General features: G+C 43.4%; 1 protein-coding gene across 1 annotated transcript in view; it reads right to left on the bottom strand.

Annotated features, from left to right (window-relative positions):
• Window positions 1-229: 229 nt before the first annotated feature.
• LOC136642038 (uncharacterized) overlaps window positions 230-15,372 on the bottom strand; it is a 74,485-nt gene continuing 59,342 nt past the window's right edge. Inside the window, exons 20-27 of the mRNA XM_066618214.1 lie at window positions 13,706-13,782; window positions 12,161-12,380; window positions 10,907-11,101; window positions 8,470-8,571; window positions 7,189-7,245; window positions 5,196-5,280; window positions 3,917-3,974; window positions 230-1,174 (exon numbers count right to left, since the gene is read on the bottom strand). Of these exons, the coding sequence (XP_066474311.1) occupies window positions 791-1,174; window positions 3,917-3,974; window positions 5,196-5,280; window positions 7,189-7,245; window positions 8,470-8,571; window positions 10,907-11,101; window positions 12,161-12,380; window positions 13,706-13,782 (1,178 nt within the window). The 3' untranslated portion in view covers window positions 230-790. The remainder of the gene's footprint in view (window positions 1,175-3,916; window positions 3,975-5,195; window positions 5,281-7,188; window positions 7,246-8,469; window positions 8,572-10,906; window positions 11,102-12,160; window positions 12,381-13,705; window positions 13,783-15,372) is intronic.

Raw genomic sequence — 15,372 nt, 5'->3', positions numbered from 1 at the left:
GCGTCTCTTTTCTAGGCTGAAGAGGCCCAAACGCCGTAGCCTTTCCTCATAAGGAAGGTGCCCCAGCCCCGTAATCATCTTAGTCGCTCTCTTTTGCACCTTTTCCATTTCCACTATGTCTTTTTTGAGATGCGGCGACCAGAACTGGACACAATACTCCAGGTGTGGCCTTACCATAGATTTGTACAACGGCATTATAATACTAACCGTTTTGTTCTCAATACCCTTTCTAATGATCCCAAGCATAGAATTGGCCTTCTTCACTGCCGCCGCACATTGGGTCGACACTTTCATCGACCTGTCCACCACCACCCACCTCAATGTCACAGGCAATTGAGCTTCTTTTTGCCATTGCTAAATAATATTTTTAATTTGGGTTGTCAGACTGGTTTTCACATCTGTTGTAAGCTGTGCTGTACAACTTTATGGAGCTCTGAGCCTGAATGGCATAGAAACCTGTACCATTAGTAAGGCAGCTAAGAGAACACATTCCTAGCCTGAGTTGGCAAGATTAATCTCCACTTTCATGGCAGGAGACTGCAGTTATCATATAAAAATCAGGCTTAAATACTTTAAATGCTGCTATTAGAGGTGTATGAAAACTGGGGGTTTTTACTCTGAAGTAAGCCCCATTGTGTTCAGTAGAACACTGGAAACAAACACCTCTAGCTACTGTGTATCTGGAAACACCTCTGTGGAGCTCATGAATGTGCATCAGTAATGTTTATCCAGGTGAATCTGTTTAGGAACCACAGCTGGGCACGGGATTGTAATCTGTGTGCAGGGTGGACTAAACTGAGCTTGACCAGTCACCTTGTTGAACCCTGGAGTTAGGCAGTTTCATCTGACATAGATAATTGAAATTGCCTTGATCCTGGTGTGGTGGCTGGCTGCTAGGTTTGTTTGCAAAAAAGTCTTGGAGCGGCTTGTAAGATGCCAAAGGTGGGCTGATTGCAAAAAAATCTTGGAGTGACTTGTAAGATGTCAAAGCTGGGGTGTTGCTTTCTGCTTCATGTTCTTGTAAAATCAGATGATAGGATGGGTCAAAGTAAGTGATGTTTTCAATTATCAACATTCCCAAATCAGATTGTTTGCCAGTGCAAGATTGGTGATTCTCCATTACTTCTAATTTGTCAGGAACAATATGACATATCTCCATAGTTCCAGGATTCTGCTGCAGAACACATGGATAATAACAGAATTAAAATCTGGTTAAGACTGAATATAGAGAACAAAAACTGCTGAGAATGGATATCAATAGATCAATATGATTCCCTCTCCCTGTGACTCTTGTCCCTGTATGGCCCAAGCTTGGAGAAAAGCCATAGTTACATGCAAGGTCTCAGGTTCCATCTCTAACCTCTCCAACTAGGAAAGACAACCCTAGAGCGTTGCTGCCAGTCATAGAAGCAATACTGAGCTTGATTGTTTGCGTTAAGGCAGCTTTTGCAGGCAGGGCCTTGTCGTGTCTAGTCTAGTGTGCAGCCCTAGTAATACATTATGGGGAAAAATGAGCTCTACTCTTAAAATGCTTTGTAAGCTCTCAAGCCTTGAAAATTATATCCTATCCATTTTTCATTATTTATATCTGTGTTTGTTACTTATCAATAAACAAATGAAGATTGTGGGAAGTGGATCACGACCACAGTAGGGGTGGTGGAAGGAGCTTTTCTCCTTCCAAGTTCCAACTGAAGCTCCCATGGCTCTTTTTTTTTTTTTTTTTTTTTTGCCCCACATGGGAAGATTCAGTGGAAGCCTCCTTTCCAGAGGAAAAACTAGCTGCAGCATCCCCCCATCAGGACTGCAACTGAAGGAAAAGGTTAAAGTTTCCCTTCAACCCCACCATGGTCCTGATGAATCCTTTCACAGAGGCTGTGAAGGGAGTGGATCGTATTTTAGATGGGGTTTGGATTATAAGAGACCATCTAAAATCATCATAGGGTGATGGTGCATTTATAACAATGTAACTGAGGATTAAGTACTTAAAATACCAATGGGTTGTAAAAGGACATGGGAAAGGAAGCAACATCTTTTGAAGTTGGACTATACAGCTAGGCACAATGATGGAGTGTAGAAGGGGTTAAGAGTTAACTTTGAAGCAGAGATTTAGAAGAACTCCAGAAGGCCAGATGGCCTTGGGAAGAAGCAGGAGAGTACCAGAGTCAGGAGATAACACACAGGTGCAGGAGATGAGATTACACCATAGGCAAAGGGTACATGCAAGAGTTCTGATTGGTTCAATAGTCCAAGTGGGCCAGGGTATGTGATTGGTCCAACAGTGTGTTGCAGGTTGAACAAGGATTAAGGCAGACACGAAAGAGGTTAAGGAGCAAACCTTTATTCCCATTGCTAGCAATGCGTCTCAGCGGGATCATTCCCAAAGGCTGAGCAGCGAAATACTCAGGGCTCCCAGCTTTTATATACCTCAGATTTAACTTTGATTGACATATGACAAGCAACCTATCTCAGCAGCTTTAGCATACCACGTGAATCTCCGCTTCCGCTTGCATCTTCCACTACTCAACACGCTCTACTCTATATGGCATTTAAGAAAGCTGTGAAAAATTACTAAGTGCAAAAGTTTCATCTCTCCCTCCTTGTATTAGCTAATAAGATGCTTGCAAAAGTCTCTTTCCTCTTCCAACCACCTGTCTGTTGCAGTTAAGCTAGCAGTTTCCTATTTTTTAACTGCAAAAGTTCTGCAGAACAACTTCTTGCAGTCAAAGCTTGTGCCTGCAACATCACTTCCTCTGTAACACACACGGGTATTTTCAAGCATTCAGCTGAACTAAACAACCAAGTACAATGGCCTATTTCAGCCAAGCACTCTGTACATGCTCAGAACAGGCTCAAATAACTCTGATCATGTACAAAATCCCAGAAATTTCCACTAGGCTCTTCCCACAAGTGCAAGCGGGCAGCATGGCTCAGCATAATTGAGGGATTATGATTGGCAGGCCTTTCCATAAATTTGGGCTGGGTCTTTGCTCTAAGGTCTCCTTGGGGTTGGCGTATGCCAAGAGTGAACGTCGAAGATGACAACAATGTAACCTGTACATAGGCATGTGAGTAGAATAGTCCTAGCTAGCTTTCTTATTTTTGTAGCAATGAGTGAACTGACATCTGCTTAGTTGCCCTTGAGAAGCCCACTACGATGGGTGGCAACTACTTGCATACTAACCTCAGTTATTAATAAAGTATTGACTCTGATTTCTGGAGTGGTGTGTGCTCACAGGAAGGCTTGGAATGACTCAATAGGACCCAAGGGGCTTGCGAGGGCAAACATACTCGGACTGGGGCAGCCCAGATCCGTCACAGAGGCACCCTAACTGGGACTGGAGGCCCCTGTACTGATATTTTATTACTGTACAACAGAAAACTCAAATATACAGGCCAAATAACCTGTGATGAGAAGTTTAACCTTTACTCTTATAAGTGCAATACTTGGCGTATGTAAACATTTGCCTGAATGGGATTGCTTTAAATAGGAAAGGTGTGTATAATAGTTTTGGCAGCCAGAAGAGTGTAGGCAAGGAGCAGTTCTTCTCCATATCTCCCAGCAGGCTTTGCTTGAAGATAGGGTTCATCAGAGAGGAGGAGCTCACCCCGAGTGACAAGGAACTTGGGGTTCCAGCCACCCCTTGTGCTTTTCACCAGTGAACTGCTGGTGATCCTGAGAAAACCATCTGGAGGAGTTATTGCTCCCATAAAGGTTTGCAGCTAAATCTGAAGGTTGGAGGATGGAAGGCGAGGCATCTAATATGCAAAGTGTGTGCAGTGTTTGTTTTCTTGTCTTCAGGTAGCAAGCGCTACATGTTTAGCAAATGCAAGCCTGTTGCACTACTGGAAGTCAACCTATATAAACCTTAAGAAAATGTTCTGTAGCCATTGATTATTGGTAGTGATTTTACCTTACCTTCAAAAATGGAGATACATCTGGCTGGGGGATTGTAGGGAAGTAGTGCTTCCTTATGCTAGAAAAACATAGCAGAAAAATAACAAAACATTATTGCATGAAAGCAGCATGGAAAAAAGTTAGAGCATACGATGTCAAAGACCTAACACTCAACTGCTCAAACAGCCTGCTGAGGGTCAAATCAAGCACACTGGAGTGATCATGATGTCCAGGTTCAGAGTATGGCTGCAGACATGACCATATGCTACTCAGAGGAACTGTGGATGAGAGAAGGGCACCTGGGCAGTGGTGCACTGCCACTCCACACAGGCTGCCTAAGTATAGGTTGCAGAATCACTTGAAGCTGTCCTGGGAACAGTTCATCTTTAATGAAGTTAGCTCTAATGGAGGCCTGGCGAGTGGTCTTTGTTTTGTGTATTCGCTGCCACTCCACAGACACAACTGTGAACCATCCTCAAACCGTGTCTTCACATTTAAACTGGGCAGCAAGCGAGAAATCATTCAGTAAAGTCAGACGGCGAATGAGGAAAGTGGAGGGGGATCATACAAAGCATTCGTCTTAAACCTGTTGGTTATGACCCACAGTTGTGTCGTTCTGATATACAGAGGTTCCCACAGTACCACAACTGTTTTTTAGTGAGAGAAGAAAAACGGAGAGCAGAAAGGCATACCTGGATAGTTATGTAATTGCACACAATTACACAAGACAAAAAGGGCTCAACTCAGATTGCTCAGGGACTTGTTCAGGAAGGTCAAGCAATTTTTCCTCTTGATGACGGGCACTCCTTGTCAAAACAAAAGTTTGCTTATTCACTCTCACTGTCTAGCTCTTACTGTAATCTGACTTCACTTGCCCTTGATGCCATCTCATAGCCAAACCGGATTGGCTAGGCAGTGTTGCAATATCATCCTTTTTACTGCAGGGTCCTTGCTTGGCTGGTATCACTCATGCAATTAATTCAGGAAGGAGAAAGGGAAAACATTGGGGAGTGGCACCAGACAGCAGCCACTCAGAGAAACAATGGCATGGAACCACCTCCCATTTCACATTCTACAAACGAAGGACAGTTTCTGCAATGAAACTGGTCACACGGAAAATGAAAGTTTATCATGCAAAACTAGAAGTCTACTAGATGAACGTACCATCCCCCTTGTTAATGTAACCTATGGGGTGGTCCTCAGAATATGGGGTGGAAGAGGAAATGTCCACAGCTGCCTTAAGAGGTATTTTACACATGGATTTGTTCCCAGAAAATACATTTTGTTCCTGTTAACTTACCAGCTACTTTTCCAGAAGCATATACAAATTATTAGCATTACGGGTACGATCACCAGCAACAGGAGGATACCAAAGAAGAAATCATCTGATAAAGAAAAAAGGACTTCCACTTTTATTTCTATTTTTGACATAAACACAAACAGTTCCCATTTGTCCCGCTCTTGTTAAGGGTGAAAAACAGGCTGTTCCTCAAGTGCAGGTTCAGGTTAGATTGCAATCTTGTTGAGGTATGTAGAATCAGTGGTTCTGAAACTTTGAGGGAGTTTTACTGTCTCATAAGTCTTTGTGGGGGAGGGACAAGGGCAGGGAAACGATCCCCAGGATTGTGTCCTTAAGGGGGGGCAAAGGGGGGTGCTTTCACTTACTTGGACTCAGTGAGGGCTGCTGGAGGCTGCAGGAGGTGCACGGAGCCCAGCGCAGCTCTCCACAGGGTTCTCCCAGGCTTGGAATCTTGAAACAGAGTGACTGCAAAGCACTTCCTGTTTGTAGGAGGTGCACTGGAATTACTCAGTTTCAAGATTCCAAGCCTCAGGGAGCCCTGCAGAGGGCTAGGCTGGGCTCCCCACACCCCCTGCAACCTCACTGAGTCCAAGTAACTGAAAGCACCTCCCGTTCGGGACATGATCTTGGAGAAAGCATCCCTGCCTCTCCTCTTCCTCCATCCATTAAAGGGACGGAGGAAGCATTGCACAAACTGGTGGGTCACGGCCCACGAGTTTGAGAACCACTGATGTAGAGCAAGGCATAGGCAAGATAAAGACATGGGCAACTGGAGAAGTACCTTCATTTAGAGCTCATGCAGGTATGATATCACTGAATCAACCAAATTCCAGTAAACATGGGAAGGTGCAATCAAATTCTTTTTATAGTACAGATCTAAATATGTCATTAATGTAGATCTGAAGCAATTCAGAAGTTCAGGCTACAAGACTTTAAATGTCCATAAACAGATTCCACTTAGGTATTTTCTGTTTTCCCTTTTGAAAAAAACAAACCAAAAAAATGTCCAAAACAACTATCATTGGTCATTGAGAGAGGAGCAAGTTCAACGTCAGTTGTTTGCACCAGATCTGTGTAGTTGGAGATTCTTAGACATTTCTGAGAAAACAGAAGCTGATTATGCTATGCTCATTGTTCTAGTCACTGGGGTAGGCAAACTTTCATATTTAGGGATCCTGGACTTTAACAATTGTATAGAAGAGGGAATTTCAGTAGGTGCAGCTTGACATCTCACAGATAACAAGCTGCACCTGCTAACGTTTTCTCTCCTACACAATTGTTAAAGGTCCAGGATCCCTAAAGTTGAAAGTTTGCCCACACCTGTTCTAGTCAAGTCAGCATCTTTTATCCACAAATCAGGGAGAGAAGCTGTAAGCTCAATGGCAAAGCATGTGCATTTCATGTGCCCAGATTCAATCCCTGCCATCTCCAGTCAAAAGGAATTCAGCTAACAGGTGGAGAAAAAGCTCCCCTTTTGATGAGTCACAATTAACCCATCAGGCAGGCAACAAGAATTTTTTTATTCTTAAAATGATCAGAATCTAGAGAATCACAGAGCTTCTTCTTAATGTCTATAGCATCTGTGCTTTATAGTGTCTCACACATTTAGCAGTGGGACCCACTTTTAAGAATGAGAACCTGTTAGGACCCACCAGAAATGATGTCATACTGGAAGTGATATCATCAAACAAGAAAATTTTTAACAATCCTAGGCTACAATCCTACCCACACTTACCCAGGAGTAAGTCCCATTTACTATCATTGTTAAAAGAATATACATAGTAACTTGTTAAAAGTACAGGTCTGTAACATTTCCTAAATGCAGTCACATACCATGATAGCATCAAGTCTAATGTATTAAAAACAAAATATTGAAATGAATAGGGACCCACCTGAAATTGGCTCACGACCCACCTAGTAGATCCCAACCCACAGTTTGAGAAACACTGCTTTATGCTATACACAAATACCCCACATTATCTGTAGGACTTACTATAATATACGTAATAGTTGTTCACCGACGTGCTGTTTTTATGTAGGTCTTCTCTATCTGCATTCAAAAACAGAATATAAACCATGACTCAATTCACAATGATTTTAGCTTCAAGAAAATGTCTGTTGCTTTTTGCAGGGCCTTTGACCATAAGACATTGCAACTGTGGACAAGGATTTTATCTGTAAAAGCCTTCAGAGCTGAGGCCCTGAAGACCTCTTCAACTGAAGCTCCAGAGCAAGTAGCCAAGGAGGTGGCCTCCCCGTCCCGTCCCGTCCCCCCTGATAGTGCAGGAGGACCCACTGGGGAGAAGTTCTGTTCAAACTGCCATGGTCTCAACTGTAGGGCAGTAGAAGAAAGCAAGGAAATGCCAGTTTTTTTTCTGTTTTCAAGAGACTCATTCAACACACAGAAACATGCAGAAACATGCAAGATCCCTCAAGGAGAGTGAGTGTGCTGCACAGCTGCAGCCACTTAGACAGCAAGGCACGAAGGAATAAAAGCATCTGGTGCAGTGAGAGTGTGTGAGTGTAGAAGGAAGGAGTTTGGTGAGACTGAGAGAGCAGAAGGAAGGAACTTGGAGGAAAGAGGACAGACAGGCAGATGGACTGGCTAGCTCACTGATGGATGGACAGACTGACTGACTGATGGACCAAACAGAGACCGGTCTTGTGGCTACCATGCCCAAGAGCTGCACCAAGATGTTGCTGCGGTGGCTGGAAAAGCTGCTAGTGGCAGAGGGGAGTGGGAGAGTTAGAACAGACAAAAGAAAATATTTCTTTACTCAGCGTGTGGTCAGCCTGTGGAACTCCTTGCCACAGGATGTGGTGATGGCGTCTGGCCTGGATGCCTTTAAAAGGGGATTGGACAAGTTTCTGGAGGAAAAATCCATCACGGGTTATAAGCCATGATGTGTATGTGCAGCCTCCTGATTTTAGAAATGGGCTATGTCAGATGCAAGGGAGGGCACCAGGATGAGGTCTCTTGTTATCTGGGGTGCTCCCTGGGGCATTTTGTGGGCACTGTGAGATACAGGAAGCTGGACTAGATGGGCCTATGGCCTGATCCAGTGGGGCTGTTCTTATGGGAGAAACCTCTGCAAGTTGAACAGGTAGCTACCCTGCTGGTGGGGTCCAGCAGTGTAGAACTAGAGCCATTGTTGGGGAAAGAAGGGGAACATGAGCTTGAAGTGGGCATATGTTCTATAGGCCAAGATTGAAATGGGAATTTAGCAAAACACATGCACAACTTTGACATGGGCAAACAGTGCTGCCAACTTACCTGGTTCTTCAAGGTACAGCGCCTTCTTCTCCAGTAAATAAGCCATGTTGTTTAGAGATCCATAAACTCTGAAAGTGTAGCTCACATTGAAATGAAAAGCATCTAGAACATAATAAATTCAGATCACATATAAGCCTCTGTAGCTAGAGGAGAAAATCAGATTTCATTTATAGCTTTACACCATTCTGAATCATTGCAATGAATGGGAACAAAAATTGTGTAAGGTGTGACCTGTAAAAATTCATAGATGTGTGTGTATATGTGCAAGCACACATCTGTGTCCACTCCACTTTAACTCTCTTACGAACAAGATCCATTTAGACATACCCTTCACTCACAGTCTAACAGTTTGAGCTGTTGGAATTGGTGCAACTCCGTATGCTCTCAAGGGGTGGCAGGAGACTGTCCTAAAAAGGGTTAAGCCATAGCCCAGTGTCCTTTGCAGTTTACCTGTCCACCTTGGATGACCTATGTGGAAAGGGCATGATCCAGACCCTATATAACTCCTGAGCACGCCCTCCTCCCTCCCTCTTACCTCTTCCTCACCACAACTGAGGAGACAAGATGGCATGCAGCAGGGATCTGCTGGCGCCGCCATCTTGACCACATGGCATGCAGGACGAGGCAGCTATAGGGCCTTGTTATCTTTACGTCAGAGTACCTCTGATTCCTAAATCAGATGCTGTAACTGTACTACCATTGAATCGTGAGTAAATGAATCTGTTCTTACAACTTCAACCAGCCAATGTTGTTTGTGTTTTTCTTGACTAGCAGTCAGCTGGGTGTGGGAGGCTCCCTGGGGTTGATTCCCAGCAAAGGGGGTTTCTGCTGCTGAAGCGACTCTGCTCCCCCCCTAACGGAGGAAACCTGGTTTAAGAGATTCCTCCAACATGAGCAACATTTTGCTAAGGCAGCCAAGCTCCTTTTGCTACTCAGTGTTCTTCCATCAGCAGCCTCCTTCTCCCCATCCAGGGCCTTTTTGCTGTTTAAGCTTCTGAACAGCCAGAATGGTCATAAATATTATAGGATGCCTCGGCAGCAGAACCCATGTGTTCAATGATTGGATCCTTTTAGGCAATAGAAGACAGAGCTCTCAAAGCCAATAGCTACGGAGGTTTCAAAGACTGCAGGCTGCGCTTCCCTCAGTTATTTCCTTTACGAAATGTATATGATGGGGACAAGTGGAGGAATTGGCACAACCCCAGGTTTTCTGCACATTAATGCGTGCTTTGGTTTAATTCAATTATTTACCTCTCTACAACCACAGCAAGTCATGATGAGAAAATGCACCATAGAAAGTGAATAAAGAGAAAATCAAATCTAGCTTTGATTTTGCAGTTCAGATTTATAGGTTGATGGAGATAGACCAGAAAAAGATTAACTGCTAATTCACTGGTAGGTTTGTTACTAATGGTGCTTTATAAAGTGTGTGCGACACTAAAAATGTGCATAATACAGGGGCAAACCCACTGGTGTTCCTGGGGGAGGCAAAATGCTAAGTTCCTTCAGGTGCTGGGATACCATGTAAAGTGGCCCCTCCCCTCTACAGTGGCTCCAAAAGTGAAGACTTCTCCTTCACTTTGCTCTCACCTTCTCTAAGGGCTTGGAAGTGGAGGAGAAGGGGCCACTTTATACAGTTGTCCTAGTGCCTGGAGAAACTTAAGTGTTTTCTCCCCTTCCAGGAACACCAGTGGGCAAACCTATCACGTGCAAGGATCCTGTGTGGTGGCCAAAGGCACAGCCGTATCATTCAGAAGGGAAAGGGAGACGAGACTGAAAGCTGCAAATGATGTACTTTGGTGCTCTAACACCAGCAAAGGAGGTTCAAACTGGGCCTTGCTCAACTAAGCTCACTCACACTTCACTGGGCAGTGAAATCTTGTTGCTAACAGTCACACACAATGGAGCCCTATGGAAAGCAGTTAGGAGGGGAAACGAGGAGAAGGGGGGAAGAGGAAAGTGGGGAGAAAGGGAAGGGAAGAGTCATAGGGAGATAAAGGGAGCTTCCTGGAGGCTCCATTATGTACGAGGGAGTAGGGTTTTTTAGATGCAAGAGAGGAAGGGGAAAGGGGAGGAAGATTAGTGGGGTAAAAGAAAGGTTCAAGAAGTCCAGGCTGCAGCAAAAGGCTTCAATAAGAAGTGACCTTCCTGGACTGTGGATCCTGCCACATCTGATGAATAACCACATTACTGGTTATTTGCTCTCCAGGAAGACACACAGCACCAAATACACATGTATAAATATGTGTCACTTGCACACTTTGAATTAAAGGGGAATCAACAGAAATGAAATATTAATCATAAAACAGGTGAATGTTTTTAATAGGAGAGAACAAGAAAATGTTGACAATATGAAGCTATACAGGACAATTCATCTCCAACAACTGTTTACTCAGAAATCAATTATTTCATCCACAAAAGTACATAATGTTCTCACCTGATTTAATGACAGCACTGGAAGAATTTCCCCCAAACTTTTTCCACTGAAAATCACACGGGTGGGATTTTGGATAGTTGCACCAGTCAACAATATAGCCATCAAACTGATTTTGAGGCTTCCAAGAAACATAAATGCCTTCATGTGTGCTACTTATTTTGTCTTCTTCATTGCCATTAACTTCTGGTACATCATCTAAAATGCAATGCATTGCAGCATTAAGATACGCTCAAAAATGTTTATTCCGCTAGTATTTCTGTACTTTAAGTAGAGACAGCTATTGCCATATTGGACCTAGAGAAGAAGCAATCAAATACAGTCAGAGCAAGAGGGACCAAAAAGTCATCTGGTCTGTCCCATCACCACACCAGAAGATGTCTATCCACCAATGCTCACCCATCCCAGTTCAGCCCAATGAACAAACTATTGTGACCAATAAGCAGACTGCAGGAGTGTGGCAGAACTTCTGCAAGTGATCTAAAGCATATTGTGCAGAAGAAAAATGCTTGTTCACACACACACATGCACAGAGAGAGCAAGAGAGAGAGCTTTCAGTCTGTAGTCCTTCCCATCCCCTAATACAAACAGTCTGTTGTGAGTAAAACCCATCCACCAAGTTGTCCCAAGGAATGCATCCCAAGGTGCCCCAAGGAAGTCAATGGATACAACAACCCTGTGAGATAGGTGAGGCTGAAACTGACTGGCCCAAGGTCACCCAGGAAGTTTCATGGCTGAGGGGGGATTCGAACCTGGAACTTCCAGGTCTTATCCTAGTTATGGCATTTCCTCATGGCCTGGAGAAAGAGAGTAAGACCCCAAGATCCTTTTGATTGGAGTTAGAGTCAAAATCCTTCATGGAGAGTTGACCTTGTATAAATACCAACATTCCAGTTAGCATTTATCTAGCTCCCTCACATAATGGAGAAATATGTGTTAAGAGAATAAGCATGCATTAAAACATAGTACTGCTCCTCAACTATATTGTTCAGAACATGACCATCTTGATTTCTATAAAGGGGTCTGACACTATGGATGGCCTAAAGTGATGGCTGATGGCTGATCAGGGTCTTGACAAAGTAATATCAGTGGCCCTCCATGCCTGTGGTAGGTTTCCTGAATGGGCAAGTCACTTATTTGGCTAGAGCCTGAGAATTATGATCTCTGTGAGAGAAAGAAAAATGGTGCAGTTTTGAATTTGGATAGTTCTAAATTTTAGTCAGCTTGCTAACAATTGGGATGTGGCCTTAAACAAACCATTTCCTGCAGTTCTTGAGATGATGATCACAGAAGGAAGGGATGAATTTATAAGGTTCACTGCGGAGACACTGATCTTGTAAAAGTAGTCATCAAGGAAAATTGTTGTGCTGTTGAGTTCAGGCTTGAGAACTTTTTGTCTTTTTGTGGGTTCCTCTAACTTTTCCCACTGTATCTCATATGCTTGGATTTTGCCATTAGCATGAAAGTCCGGTAATAGCTAAGGAGAACAAACATATACAATTATACGCACAAGTCATTCATTCAGGGCATGCTTCAGTCTTTCAACCTCTCTCTGCTATTCCAAAGGCTAAAATTGCCCTCCCCCGTGTTGATTTGCATAAGACATGGAGATGCAAACTGCTTTGGAGTGTGTGTGTCTGTGTGTGAGTGAGTGAGTGAGTGAGTGAGTGTGTGAGAGAGAGAGAGCAGGCACTCCAACTTTAGCTCTGGGGCAATTCCCATTCCCAAAGGTGTTAATGAGAGTCCATTAGCAGAAATCTTTGTGTGACAGCAGGAATGTGCAAGATAACAAAGGCATTTGCAATTTGCTAGCTAAGAAAGCACTGGAAGCAACATTTGTAAACTAAAAAAAGACTGGGTTTCGCTTTCCAACTGTTTCCACTTTTCACCACAGCTTCCATCCTAACCTGTCAAATGAGCAGAGAACGCCTGTACTAATGATACTCTTCTAGACCGGCTTATTTGAAATAAGAAAAAGAAGAGCAAAGACAGACACATAAAATTAGCATCTGCAAACAGAAAACACAAAGTGGGATCTGCACGGATTAAGGCAAAGGTTCCCAAACTTTTTCGACTGGTGGCTCCCTTGACCTTCTGGACCACTGGCTGCAGCTCCCCATTAGAGCTACAATCCTATACATTGTATAGGCTGGCGGGATTTTCGTGAGGATTCATGGCTCCCCTGACTGGTTTCCACAGCTCCCCAGGGAGCCGAGGCTCACAGTTTGGGAACCACTGGATTAAAGGAATGGTTCTGGGGCACTCACTTTAATGAATGGCAGTTACAGAGAGAGCCCTATGGGGAGTGAGGCTACCAATAGCTCACTAAACATGCAGTAAAGTTCAGTGCTGGGGTGGGAGGGAGGCTATGTGTATGCATTGTTCCTGAAACCCAAGTATGAGTCTTTCCCCTCCTCCCACCCCTCCTCAAAGCTGTGACCCTCCCAAGCTCCTAGAATCTTGGAGGGACTTGACTGCAGTCCCGTGTCTTTTCTCTTTCTGCTTCTGATGCAGTATCTTGTTTTTCCAATCTTGTCTGGCTGGAAGGAGGCAAGCTGGAAAGGATTCTTCCTGCCAAGAATGGACTCTGCCTTGAATTTCAAGCACCAGCTTGAGGCCTGTTCCTTCCCTGATACCTCATACATTTGAACAGTAAAGTGATAATGACTTGTACATTAGAAACTGCATACAAAAAATAATACTCATTGTTTACACACAGCACTACTACAATCACTGGTAAAGCTATCCTTGGGGTATTAAAAAAAAATTATCCATACAATATGTGATGATGGCCCAACATACCTTCCAGAATATAGTTACATTACGTTTGTCCACTCCTGGTTGAATGTCTCTCCAGATATCAAGCTGCCCTGATGGAGCTGCAAATCAAATCGATAACACCACACAGTATAAATCAGAATGCAGCCGACTTTGTTGCTTGTTTCACAAACACCAGATGCATCTCTGACAACTTCCAACTGAAGTTACAGGTGAAGTCAATCATTTAAGTTCAAGATAGGGGCATGACCATGAAGGACAGTCTCATCCCACACAAAGTCACTACATGTTAAACTCCTGCATGCACAACAAACAATTTCTGGTGCACACATGTTGTTGCAAGGTTCGAAAAGCAAGACTCAGTACACAAGGGTGATCATTTGCAAGCTTTATTTCGTTGCTAGCAAAGGGCATCTCATGGGACTAATGTCCAAAGTATTGAGAGCCCTTTCCCAATGTTAACTGGACCCTTTATAGCATTCTGGGTTCTTTGTTTGAAAATCTGAACTTCTCATTGGCTGACGTTTGATATCATAGATGGGGCTAACTCTTAATAGGCTATAGATAAGATACCATTTACATAAAAGATAGAAAATAGGTGGGCAATAAGTTAGCAAAACCGTTGATTGGCTCTGATTTACATACAGGTGGGGTTTCACCAAAATTACACAATTTCCAAATGCTTTCAGAAACCAGTAGGGTTGCTGTAACATCCTCATTAAAGAGAACACGCATTTCTTCTCCTGGTTTTAATAAAACACTATGGGGCCCTCTGCAAACCTCTGCAAAGCAAAATCCTTTAAACTTCCTTTAACAGTTTCACTAACATTCTATGTCTTAATTCTATATGACTATTGTGACCAGTTACCTTGAGTACATTGGTATTAAGGGATATAGTGGTATATATCCTTGCTAAGAAGCGACCTCTTCCCTTTTCAGTGGTTTCCTAGCACCTGCTAAAGTGTAATCTCTTTGAGCTAAGGCTTCAGCCAGCTTCTTTGCTTCTTTTCAAGTAACTTTGGTCCCCTATGGTCTGCCTCTACTTCAGTTGCAATTCAAACAAAGAGACTCCAAAAGCAGATGTTTCCTGATTCTCAAGGATGCTCTTGCTTATCTAATTAAAGTGTGTGTTGTCTTCTGTCTTCTAGAATTAATCTCTTGCAGGTGTCCGTGGTTAGCTAGCTAGACGCTTTGATAGTCTGCCAAGAAACATTGCCAACTGATAAGTCTTCCTGCAATGTTAAAGCTTTTGTCTGTTTTTAAGGCTTTTCTAAAATCAAGCAGTTAAAACTTACTTCTAATGACTACTATGTCTCCATATATGTGTCTTCTCAGCATTGTGATGGCAAGACGTGTACTTCTGCCAAGATGAAACCTATCTCCTTGTTTCCTTAGTTGCACTATCTTTTCTAAATTCCAAAGTGTATTAACACAGCCTTTGAGGCCCAAGGTCTCAGTTTCTGTGAAACTAACAAAACAACTTCTAAATAATTCTTATTAACATAACATTTTCACTCTTGTTTCTTACGTACTTTCAAACGACTTCTGTCTCCCCCTCTCTGGAAAGCACTAATGCAAACACAGAGTTGTCCATAGGGAAGGGCAAACTGGGGCGACTGCCCTAGGCTCTGTGCTTTGGAGGGCCCTGTTTCACCCCGCTGTTACTCCAAAGAACTCCTCAGTTTCAATCT

Source organism: Tiliqua scincoides, chromosome 2 (genome assembly GCF_035046505.1).
Source record: "Tiliqua scincoides isolate rTilSci1 chromosome 2, rTilSci1.hap2, whole genome shotgun sequence".
NCBI classification, from domain to species: domain Eukaryota; kingdom Metazoa; phylum Chordata; class Lepidosauria; order Squamata; family Scincidae; genus Tiliqua; species Tiliqua scincoides.
Note: the sequence above shows the minus strand (reverse complement) of the source record. Positions and strands in the feature narration are given on the sequence as shown.